This window comes from Brassica oleracea, chromosome C7 (genome assembly GCF_000695525.1).
Source record: "Brassica oleracea var. oleracea cultivar TO1000 chromosome C7, BOL, whole genome shotgun sequence".
In the NCBI taxonomy this organism is placed as follows: Eukaryota; Viridiplantae; Streptophyta; class Magnoliopsida; order Brassicales; family Brassicaceae; genus Brassica; species Brassica oleracea.
Window position 1 is genome coordinate 43,659,015 of NC_027754.1, and position 12,697 is coordinate 43,671,711.

A 12,697-nucleotide genomic window follows, 5' to 3' on the forward strand; every position below is an offset into this window, starting at 1 on the left:
TCACAGAATTAATATTTACCAAAGTTTTCGTTATACAAGGGAATTACAACACATTTGTGTGACAGATTGATAAAAAGTTTAAAATCTAACAATGGATGGTAAGGGCTACCAGTATTGTGTGTATGATTACTTATTGAAGACTATTTGTTGTTGTTCGAATCAGTATTCTACTACTTAACGAGTAAAGAAGCAAGGAGAACATATTATAATAGCTCGCTTAGAGAATCTCAAGCACAGACACACACAAAAAGATGATAAAGAGTATACTTGAAGAAGCTTATGCTTATCTACATGGATTAGGATGATTATTACAACGAAAGCCGCTTTCTTTTGTTATATGTTTCCAATGTGGGATAGTGGATTTAGTATGTCCACGAAAAATTCAATTATTGACACTTTTCTGCGTATATTAATCTCAAACTTAGGGTTTTGCCAATGACTTCTATTTAACAAAGATTCAAAACTGCATGGATGGTAGGAGCCGCGCGAACGCAGGCTCCCTCTGCCACAAATAATGACGCAGGCTCTCCCACTTGGGGAGACCTTAGGCTAAGCGCCCCTCCTCAAAGTGCAATGGAGGTCACTAGCCTAGGCCACTCATCTTCTTGATCATGAGTCGACCCCGTCCAGGTAAGTGATTTGGTTGTTCACTCCATCTTTTCCCTTAGCCAATATTTATCGGTTTCTCCATTTGGCCCAAACAAGTTCGTTTTTGAATCTTTTTGAAACCATCAAGCCCAATGCTTTCTTGAACATTTAGAACATGAATAATAACCTTTGTCATGATTGAATTGACCGTTGGTTCATCAGAAAGAAGGTTAGCCATTTCGAGCTTCTCGGGTGGTCTGAATTCGCGAGAACTGAAGATCACCTGATTTGTAAATAGCATAACTATCACATATGAACTCCGTTTGATCTGATTCTTCTTCAAGGAGCTCCGTAATTGAGTTGATAACATTCTCCAAGTGATTTCATGCGTAGAAGCCTCGTGGTTTGGAAGATATGAGTCAAACAATGAACATATATCTTTACTGCTTTCCATGATCAAGCCATGCATGCCTGTTTTGCCCGGTGCGCTACCCCACGACACATCACAGTGTTTTTAAACCCGGATCAAACCGACGGTCGGACCGGGTTGAACCATGAACCGAAAATAATCCGGTTTGGGTTAATGATACAATCCAACTAAAATTGTACCAGTTAAAAACCTCTCTCGAACCGTCAAAAACCCAGAAACCGGCCAAACCCCGGTTCGTATATAAGCCAAAATTTTGTTAATGAAAGTGTTTTTAAACCCGGATCAAACCGACGGTCGGACCGGGTTGAACCATGAACCGAAAATAATCCGGTTTGGGTTAATGATACAATCCAACTAAAATTGTACCAGTTAAAAACCTCTCTCGAACCGTCAAAAACCCAGAAACCGGCCAAACCCCGGTTCGTATATAAGCCAAAATTTTTTCCGTTTTAAGTAAAAATACGATTTATCAAAGATTAATAAAGTATCGTCTCTCGTCTTTTTCTTTTGTCGTCTCTACAACTCATAAATTACGAGATTCACAAAGTTTAATATTCACATCAAGATATTGTTTTTGTCTACTTTTCACTTTGTTTAAATTTTTATTTCATGATCACTTGTTTTGAAGACTTTAAATAATTGAAACATTTACGTTTCTGAAATTTGTATTTCAAAATATAACTTTTACCTAATGTGTATATAATTTTTTTTTAAAGGTGATGAAGATTTAGAGTGATAAGATCTGCGAATAAAGTGTAAATGTGCTTTCCATATTGATTTTAGATTTTAATTGTTATTTTTAAGTTTTTTTACACATTATGACTATTTAATCATTTTATTTGATATGATCTATTTTTTAAAAAATATATGCATATTATTTATAAAATATCATTAAATTTAGTTTAATCTAAGTAAATCCGATCGAACCGGGTTTAGACCCGGTCGAAAACACAATAACCCATGACCTAAAAAATTTTCGGTTCGCTAGCAGATCTAATATTAAAAACACTGGGTGAAGTATATTTTTGTTGTGAACTATCAGCTCATATGTATATCTTTATATATCTGTATATATATATATATATATATATATATATATATGTTAATCAATGAAACAAAAAGAGAGAGACGAGGTGTTGACTTTAATTATTATTGTTGTTGTTTAAAAACGTAAGGATGTCAGAGCATGCCCATCAAGGGTTCATACCCAAAATTCTCATGGAATCCAAAAAAATAATACTCCCTCCGTTTTTTTATATAAGTCGTTTTAGAGGAATTTTTATGTTCCAAATTATATGACGTTTTCGGTTTTCTGTGTAAAATTTATTAACACTTAATGTTGTTTGACCAAAGATAATATACCTTCTATTTTATTATTGGTTGATTTGTGGTTAGGTAAATAATTAATGATGTTTTTGTTTAGAAAATATAAAAAATTAATGATTTCTTAATCTACGTGCATAATTCTAAAACGACTTATATTAAAGAACGGAGGGAGTATTATTATGATATTTGTGGGCTCTAGTGTTTTGATGATACTGTCTCTCATGAGCTCGCTAGTATGATACGGGTTCAACACTATTCGCGGGCTCCACTGACATGTAGTAGCTCGCGATTTATTTTTTTTCTAAAAAAAAATAATAAAAAAAATATTACAAAAAAAATAAAAATTAAAAGAAAAAAGTTAATCTAAGATTATGTGTTCGGGTTTACTAACGGGGATGCTCTTATAAGACTTCTTCTTCTTATTATTCTTCTCTTTCTCTTACGACCTCTATTTATAGAGAAGAGAATCGGTTAATGTTATGAGAAAAAGACAAAACATAAGAAGATGATGATGCAAACATCACTTAGAGATATGACAAGTATAAATGACGAGAATAGTCATTCTTGAGGCAGATGATTAATCATCTTTTGCAACACTCTCCCTTGATTATTCATCTTATATTACGTAGTGCTTCGTTAAAAACCTAATCATGGAAAAATCCATTAGGACGAAAACTATGACAAGAAAAAAAGAATACACTGCCGTAATCTCCTCCTGATAATAGTAGACAAAGCTTTTTCGTCACAGGTCACGCAAATGCCGCATTCCGATATCATAGACATGTTTTTGAAATGTTGTAGTCGGAAGAGGTTTTGTGAACAAGTCAGCCGGATTGTCGCATGACCGTACATACTCGATGTCCACTTCTTTATTTTTCTCGAGTTCTCATATGTATGAGAAAAATCTTGGAGGGATGTACTTCACTCTAGTTATAACTTTCTTTGAGTTGAACGACCCACGCCGAATTATCTTCAAAAAATTTCATCGGCTCTTTCTTGTTAACTATTCCGCTTGATTCTTGTATGTGGTGACTCATTGACCGAAGCCACACACATTCTCGACATGCTTCGTGAAGCGCAATAGTTTATGCTTGATTCGAAAATGTCGCAACCAGAGTTTGTTTCTTGGAGAGAACGAATATGTTCTCGACGTCCTTCTAATTTCTATGAATCGGAAATGAGCATTATCATCTCCAAATTACTTATAAGATCTTACCAGGATCTTTTAAAACAACATCTCTTTCAACATCGAGAGATCTATTTACCATTGGAGTACTCAAAAGAGTCGCTTTATTCATACGAAAGCGTTTCAATAACCTTTTCGTATAGTTTGATTGATGCACAAATATTCCTTCTCGGGGATACTCTGTCGGGAGCCCAAGACAAAACTTTGTCTCGCCGAGATCTTTCATTTCGAACTCTTCTTTCATTTGAGTTCGAGAGTCATCAACCTCCTTTTGAGTTCCATTTAGGTCATCTACATATACAGCAATGATCACAAAGCCAGATGACGATTTCTTCATAGAAACGCATGGATATATCACATTATTCACATATCTCTTTTTCAAGATATATTCACTTAACCGATTGTACCACATGCGTCCGAATTACTTTAGTCCGTAAAGTGATCGTTGTAACTTGACCAAACAAATCTCCCTGGATTTTTCTTTCAATGCCCCTGACATTTTCAATCCTTCCGGGAGTTTCATATATATATCGTTATCAAACGATCCAAACAAATATGCAGTCACAACGTCCGTGAGATGCATTTCAAGATTTTTAGACGCCGTTAGGCTCATCAAAAATCTAAACGTAATTGCATCCAATACCAAGGAATATGTTTCTCAAAATCAATTTCCGGTCTCTGAGAAAAATCTTGGGCAACTAATCAGGTTTTATATCGTGTTACTTTTCTCACGAATACCCACTTATACCCAACTGGATTTATATTCTCAGGCGTTAAGACTATTGGTCCAAAGACATTCCAAAATGGACCTTTGATCGGGATCATCATTTTTAAGATCGATCTCTTTGGACACTGAAAAGGAGAACATTCCATCAACATCTTTTATCTTATTTCTGATCCATAACTTTTCATCTCGGGCGTAGTTGATGGAAATCTCATACTTTTTTGTTCTCTTCTCGTCATCTGGATCATCTTTTTCTATACCTTCTTTCAGACATTTTTCAGTAACAGTTTCTTCTGGAACCTTTCCATTTATGTCTTCTTTCAGACATCTTTCAATATCAGGTTCTTCTAGAAACTTACTATTTTGCTCATCTATTTTTTTTCCCGGGGATTTTTATCTTTAGAACCCGCTAGTCTCCCCCTCTTTAATTGAACCCTAGGTTCATTCATTTTGTTACCATCAGTTTGCTCTTTAGGAACATCAACTCTTGATGGAACATTTTCAGCGGGTATATCATGTCGTATCTGTGAACCCATTTGGTAACTGGTTTGCCAAATTATGCAAATGCACAATTTCCTGAATTTCATGTTCTCTTTAATTCATAGGGGGGTCAAGGTATAACAACGATTGTGTAGACCATATAATATCTTTAGGAATTTCTCTAATTCCTCCCCCTAACACTGGAAATTCATTCTCATTAAAATGGCAATCGAAGAACCATGCCATAAACATATCACCAGTTACTAGTTCAAGATACCTTATATACGGCTTGTTCTAACTCTTCCAGAGTTTTATACATTCCCAAGAACATCTTTAACTCTCCAGGGACTTCTTAATATCAAGATGCAACTCAAGTCGTTTTTTTCCTGCCAGACATATCAATATATTGCATCTATTTTAAATTTTCTCCAGTGACCTTGGAACAAGTCGTTTTTCATACCTCAAAGTCATCTTTCATTTCATTCTCTGGAGAAATATATACCTTGGACTTTTGGTCCAAACATTTCTCGTTTTTCTAACGAGCTTTATATCGAATTGATGGCCAATCAATTCACTCTACCCTCATACGTAGAGGTAGATTCATAATCCTTATTTATATAGCGCTTTTTTATTATTGTCGACAATCTATTTTCTATTTGGTTCCATCTTTTTACCCGTACTGATATGGTTAATCGAAATCTCTTTATCATCGATGATTTACTCAGGTACTTGATTACACATTAACCATATCAACGGTCTCATAATGAGATTCATCCTCTATTTATATTTTTGCTCTTTTTCGAGGACTCTTTGGAACCAAAATGGTCTATCACGTCTCTAGCGTGCAATAGACTCATATATCATCCGTGTAGGACACATTTTATTATTGGAGTCTTTTCAGCTGGAATATGAGATTTTATTCATCAAAATGTCTGGCAGGCACTTTGTAAATGGATTATTCTACTTTTCATTGTAATTCATTTCACATATCTCATTCCATCAGCTTTTCATATGTTTCTAGCAAACTTGGGAGCATATTTCTAATTATCCATATACTTTATCCCTTATGGATTTTATATGTCTTCATTACATGCACAACTGCATGTTTACACCCGATCATGAGGATCATCTTACTTGAATTTACTTTTCAAGTGCGAACATAATTTCTCAATGTTCCACTCACTAAGATTCTTTAATTCTCCCCCTCGAGATGATGACATTCAATGTCTAAAATCTCGTACTGAATCCCACTCTAGAACCAATAACATATTCAGTTTTCTCATTTTGGGATGAATTATGTTTCAAATCCTTTAGAGTGAGATCTTAACTTAGGGTCTGTTTAAAGAAATCATATATAGTGAACTTGTTTGATGATTCATCACCCATGATGGTTTCCTTTATTTTCTTGACATACTATATGTGAAAAACTTCTGGTTTTTCAACATTTCACAATAATGTCGATAACATTATTGGAGATGATTATATATCAGTAAACTTCAGGTTTAGCACTCAATTATAATTTTGCCATCTTTTTCTTATGCATGTCTTTTCATCTTAAGTTTTTCTGGACCAACCAGAAAATCTGAATCATCAATATGAGTATTCAAGCCTTGAAAAGATGGTCCGGGCTCATAAGAGATGAAGTTTATTTCGCTTCCTTTCTCTTTTTCTTTTTGATTCTTGATACATATCGGCTAAATATTTGGTGTACGACAACTACTTACCCAATTTTTTTAACATTTTCTGTTTGCCTTTTATCACCCGACCACTTTCATTTTCGTAGAAGTTTTCATTATTCTCATAGGGATGGAATCTTCTTCCTCGTCCTCTTCCACGACCATGATATCGGTTTCAACCGCATCTACACCCTCATCCTTTTCTAGTAGGACCGACTTGATGGTTTAGTATCATGATTTCATTTTTTTTTCAGATTACTTGGAGGATTTACATCAACTTCAATCCTTTCTTTCAAGGATTTAACTATCAAAGATCTTCTAAATCTTTTTTCATGATACACCTCATTTTATAAACCATCATTGAAGTGGGGTAAAATATTATGGTTTTTCTTTTTCTCATCCGATATCGTTTCAACTTATCGATGATTTCTCAAAGCTCATTTTTTCTCAGGTGCATCTTTGCATCCACTGCCCAAGTCTTATAATTATTTCTAGTAATATCAAGGGCATTCATAGAATAATAATATATAAAGACGAAAATTTAAATGCATAAATTAAAAGCATAAAATAAATGCATAAATTAAATTGCAGAAATTTAAAAGGCAATAAATAAAATTGGAGGCTTAGCCTACCACATGATCCGAGGAGTCTTAGACTACCATATTGATCATTTTTCAAAGTCCGAAGAAACATGGTTTACCATTTTGACTTTTACTTATTTCAAGGTCTAAGGAGACTTAGTCTACCATTTTTTACCTTTTCTTTTTATTAACGGAGGCAAAGCCTACCACGTGTTCTCTAATCATTAAGGCATATCCTACCATAATGATCAGTCGGAAAAAGCAGCGTCTATCATCTCGATAAATAGACGGAAATGACCTTGCTTCTCATTCCAAAATAATAATAAAATTTAAATAAATTAAATATATTAAAATACATAAATTTAAACATTACCTCGGTTGGTTTAAAAACTTTCGAATTGATAAACCTCAGTTGGTCAGAGTTTCGTGCTGATAACGTGTTGTGAACTATCATTTCAGATATATATTTTTATATATATGTATATATATATATATGTTAATCAATGAAACAAAAACTAGAGATGAGATGTTGACTTTAATAATTATTGTTGTTGTTTAAAAACGTAAAGAGAGAAAGGATGTTATAAGATTTCTTCTTCTTATTATTCTTCTCTTTCTCTTACGACTTCTATTTATAGAGAAGAGAGTCGGTTAATGTCATGAGAAAAGGACAAAACATAAGAAGATGATGATGATGCAAACATCGTTTAGAGATATGACAAATGTAAATGACCAGAATAGTCATTCTTGAGGCATCTGTCCTACATGATTAATCATCTTTTGCAACAATTTTAGTTTATTAACCCGTTGGCTATTTTATGACATTTTAATGATATATGGACAACTTCCATTCAGCTTTCTAGTTGGATCATTATGCTTGGAATCTTGGAAAAAGAAGTGTATATTGCTCATTTAAAGATTTAAAATAACATCAAAAATTGTATTCAATATCTAAGACAAACTATGACTAAAATCTACTCCATCCATTTCATTTTACTTATTGTTCTAGACTTCGACACACATATTAATAAAACATTTAAATAAATTTTAGATAAAAACATCATTACCAATACACCTAACCAGATTTCAACCAATAGAAAAATATATTATAATAAAAAGTCAATAAATTCATTGAAATCATAAAACGACACTAACTTTGAAACGAAAATTTTGCTCTAAAACGACATCTAATTCGAAACGGAGGGAGTATGCAACTTATCAGCTCTAGTCAAAGGCAACTGCTTGGCCAATGCGAGGCGTCCAGATTGTTTGTAATCAAAAGGACAAGAATGCTCCTCGGGATACCGATGTGGCCCACAAAACATGTGTCCGCATCTGCAGCTGAATCCTGTCACCCCTAATTTCCTATGACACGTTTCGCATCTCTGTTTTCTAACCGGTTCTTGTACGGCAACTGTTGGACTTCTTGTGGGAACTGTTGATGGCTCGGGCTTGGACTCAAGTTTGAGAGTGGCCAACTGTTCAAGGACACTCTTTTTGTAGCAAAGGGAGCATAGATTATTGTTCCTTCGTGTCCCGAAGAGTCCACAACCTCCAGCGCACGGTAATGCTTCTGTTTCGTTGGCATGAATCATCTTCTCAAAAATAATTCTTCTCTTCTTGTTCTTCTAGTTGGCAATTCAATTGTGTGTTCTGTGAGTGATTCTACTAGTCCTATATATAGAGGATTTCAGTTGTGCATTCAAATGTTAAGTTTCCGTTTTTGGTATGTAATCTGATAAGTAAATTACTAGTGCTTGCCTTTCTTGTGGACATTTCCTTTTATAAAAAAAAAGGGAAAAGATCCGTTAAGAGAGTTGACGCAAAAAAGGAAAATTCATAAGAAGGCGTGTTTTATCTTCGAACAGCATAAAGTTGACTATAAAATAGTGTTGACTTTAAGTTTTTTTTTTTAAAAGGAGAAAGTAAATACACACGTAATACAATTATCCAATTAGATTTCAGCAATAAACAAAGTTTTTAAATCTAATGAAGACGAAAGCTGGAAAAAATAACAGCAGGTTCCGTGTGGTTTCTGAGAAGTCGGTCCGTTTTCTCAATACAATAAACGTTGCGTGCCGTTTTGAATATGTTAGTAATTAATTAAATTAAGTAACCTAATTAGACAAATTCCACATGGTGATCTTTGATTACCCCACGGCCTCCCCACGTGAATACCACCACCTCTTTAATTTCCCTTTTAACGTTACAAATTAAATGATCTCTTATGTCAGTCAAAAGCGACGTAACATTAGAGCATTAAACATGGCGCTAACAGCTAACCCGGTCCGGTTTTCAATCCGGGTATGTTGGTTCATGAAGAAGTAAAGAAACCAAATTAAACTTAAATCAATTGGTCTTGGCTTTGCTTTATCTTCAAATTATACTTTAAATTCAAACATAATCTTGAACCATTATTTTTCATCTCTGTATGGTTTTCTCGATCTGATATGGAAAGATTTGGTTGAACCAATAAGTGAAACCAAGATGTAATTAATGATTTTAATTAATTTACAATTAAAAACAGGAAAATCGACAAATAACAAAACATTTCCATTTTTCGAAACAGCTGTTACCTTTCTTCTCTCTTTCCGATTTTAATCTGAAAAGCTAAAAACAGACATAACTCCGACGGAGAAACATAACATAAAGTTTCGATTTTTATTCTCCTGTTTATGTTTCAGCCTCGGTTAGTTAATCCACTATGCCGTCACGAGCAATCTCGGCACCGGCTCCGGTAGCCTCACCGCCGTTAAGCCACCAGGCCCACCACGACAAGACAACTCGAACCTTTCCGCCGTTAACGGTTGCTGGAGCCGGCGCCTGTTTCTCTCTCTTCATCACACTCTCCGTCTGCTTCTGCAAGTCCAGCCGGAAACGTCCACCACCTCCGCCCGGAGCCCCCTCCTCCTCCTCCCACCCGCCGCGCGAGTTCTCTTACTCGACTCTCCGCCGCGCCACCGCGTCTTTCTCCCCGGCGAACCGGCTCGGTCAAGGCGGCTTCGGCGCCGTCTTCAGAGGAACCCTCTCCTCCGGCGAGAATGTGGCCGTCAAGGTGATGGATTCAGGATCTCTCCAGGGAGAAGCCGAGTTCCAGAACGAGCTCTTCTTCGCCGCCAAGCTTGACTCGCCTCACGTGGTCCCCGTCATCGGCTTCTCGCACGATAGAAAACGACGACGTTTGCTTCTCGTTTACCGGCTTATGGATAATGGAAACTTACAAGACGCGCTGCTTCATAGGAGATGCCCTGAGCTTATGGATTGGAGTAAGAGATTCTCGGTTGCGGTTAACGTCGCCGAAGGTATCGAGCATCTTCACGGCCTCGAACGGCCTGTGATTCACGGAGACATAAAGCCTAGCAATGTCCTGTTGGATAAGCTCTTCTCAGCTAAAATCGCTGACTTCGGTTTAGCTAGAGTTAAGCCTGAGCACGTGGAGATCGCTGTAGCACCGGAGAGTAACGGTGGCGGCGGAGGAGGAGGGGTGGAGGAAGAGTTAGAGAGTGTGATCACTACCGCGACTGGTTACGAAGATTTCAACTTCGGGCCGGTGAAACAGTCGCCGCCAGTTACTGGTTCTTCGCCGGAGATGGGAGTAGCGCCTTTGGAGTCGCCGGAGACGGTTGTCTCCGCTTCTCCGGAGATGGGGGAGGATGTGGTGTTAAAGAAGGGGAAAGATTGGTGGTGGAAGCAAGAGAGCAATGCGGAGAGAGGGAAAGTGAAGGAGTATGTGATGCAGTGGATTGGCTCGGAGGTGAAGAAGGAGAGACCGAGCAGCGTTGATTGGATTGAGTCCGTGGCGAGGACAGCTTCTTCTTCTTCGTCGAGTAAGAAGCTTGAGAAGAAGAGTAGCAAGAGACTAGAGTGGTGGCTTTCGCTGGAGGAAGAGAGTGAGAATAAGGAGAAGAAGAAGCGGAGGATGGTTAGAGAGTGGTGGAAAGATGAGTACCGAAGAGAACTCGCTAATAAAAAAAAGAAGAAGAAGAAAACGTTAGAATCTGAGTTCTGTAGTGATGATGGGAGTAGTAGCGTGAGGCGTCGTAGTAACAGTAAAGGCAGCAGCATAGATTGGTGGTTAGATGGGTTAAGAGCACGGGGTAATAGCCATGACTCGGTGAGTGGGGAGATAGCGAAGAGCTGCGGGATAAGTAGCACGCCGAGCATGAGAGGAACCGTGTGCTATGCAGCGCCTGAGTACTGTAACTTAGACAACAACAACGTGTCTGAGAAATGTGATGTCTATAGCTACGGTGTACTGTTGTTGGTTCTGGTTTCGGGGAGGCGTCCGCTTGAGATGACGGGGTCTGCGAGTGAGATCCAACGGGCGAATCTCATGTCTTGGGCGAGGAAGCTGGCGAGAAGAGGGAAGCTTGTTGATCTTGTGGACCGAAAGTTGCAAAATTTGGACCAGGAACAAGCAGTGTTGTGCATAAAAGTGGCCTTGCAGTGTCTGCAAAGATTGCCGGTTTCAAGACCGTCGATGAAACAGGTTTTGGGGATGCTCAAACGAGAAGTGAGTCTTCCGTAAGTGCCTACTGATTTCTCACCATTTGCGGCCGGTGATAATGTGGATGATGAAGCAGAGCCGTTGACAAACTTAGGAATCAATCTGTTTGCTAAGTGTTAGTGTTACTTTGATTTAGTTTCCATAATACGGCTCCAACATGTCAGGCTAGTCTGTTTTTGTTTCTTCACACGCATTGACAGAGACAAGAGTATCACACACTATGCAAGTTTGATTGTTTTGTTGATTGCACATAAATAATATTTTCGTTTCCCAACACATGAGATTACAAATCCTATGGGCCTAAAACCTCTACAGTTTAGGTCTCAGATTATTCTGGTCACAATGGAGATACAAATTTATATTAATGGTCATCTCCAATTTCTCACTTTTCTTCTTTTAAAACCACAAAGAGAGCTCGAGTTTTTTCTTTTTTCTTGGTTCTATTTATATGGCCGTTAAATATCTTTAACGTAATTGGGCCAATATATGGGCCAGCTTGGCTCATTAACCTGATATACTCGCATGTTTAGGATGTGCAATATGCAATCACATAGAATACGGGAAAAAAACAAAAATTAAAAAAGAGAAATTGCACTCCCTATACACCGCTAACATAATGATTTGCAAAGATGGAATTCAGCATTTCTCATTTCAGCATTTCTCGTTGATGTGCTTTTATCGTCCGTATTTCCCACCCCCACCCCCACCCCACCCCCCTTATTCATTATACAAAACACCTATATAGAATTACGCGTGAAAAGAATGGTCTGGAAAGAGTTATTTCCCTTTTCACTATAATCGATATACTCTTTATTTCTAAAAAGACCATTTCATCTCTCATCTTTTCCATTCTCGTTGTTTACTCCGCCATAATCTTTCTTACAAACTAATCGAATTCTCACCGGATTATCCAGGTACATGTAACGCCCCGACCGCCCACAGCTAATGGGCCACCCACGTCCGCTCTCTCGGCCCGTGGGTCCATCCCGTTCCAGCGATCGGTCCGTTAATTTTTCTAAAGGCTCGAAATCATTGTTTACTAACCCTGCAATCACCACCCGACTTTTTTCCATGCTTTGGCCTCACTCGCACGCTATCGCGAATCACTTCCCGATAGGTCACCCATCCTTCCACTACTCCAGTTCAAACACGCTTAACTCTGGAGTTTTTTCAGGATGTGCTCCGGAAAAGGTAAGTCA

At 37.5% G+C, this 12,697-nt stretch overlaps 2 protein-coding genes across 2 annotated transcripts; one reads left to right on the forward strand and one right to left on the reverse strand.

Moving 5' to 3' along the window:
* Positions 1-8,142: 8,142 nt before the first annotated feature.
* Positions 8,143-8,749, reverse strand: LOC106305158 (zinc finger A20 and AN1 domain-containing stress-associated protein 10). The gene has a single exon (XM_013741526.1). The coding sequence runs from the start codon at positions 8,584-8,586 to the stop codon at positions 8,179-8,181; it is 408 nt and encodes a 135-aa protein (XP_013596980.1). The 5' UTR covers positions 8,587-8,749; the 3' UTR covers positions 8,143-8,178.
* A 527-nt stretch (positions 8,750-9,276) lies between these two features.
* LOC106301392 (receptor-like serine/threonine-protein kinase At4g25390) lies at positions 9,277-11,774 on the forward strand. Its single transcript, XM_013737772.1, has 2 exons — positions 9,277-9,295; positions 9,676-11,774. Exon 2 carries the CDS (start codon positions 9,696-9,698, stop codon positions 11,517-11,519), a length of 1,824 nt encoding a protein of 607 aa, XP_013593226.1. The 5' UTR covers positions 9,277-9,295; positions 9,676-9,695; the 3' UTR covers positions 11,520-11,774.
* The last annotated feature ends 923 nt before the right edge of the window (positions 11,775-12,697 follow it).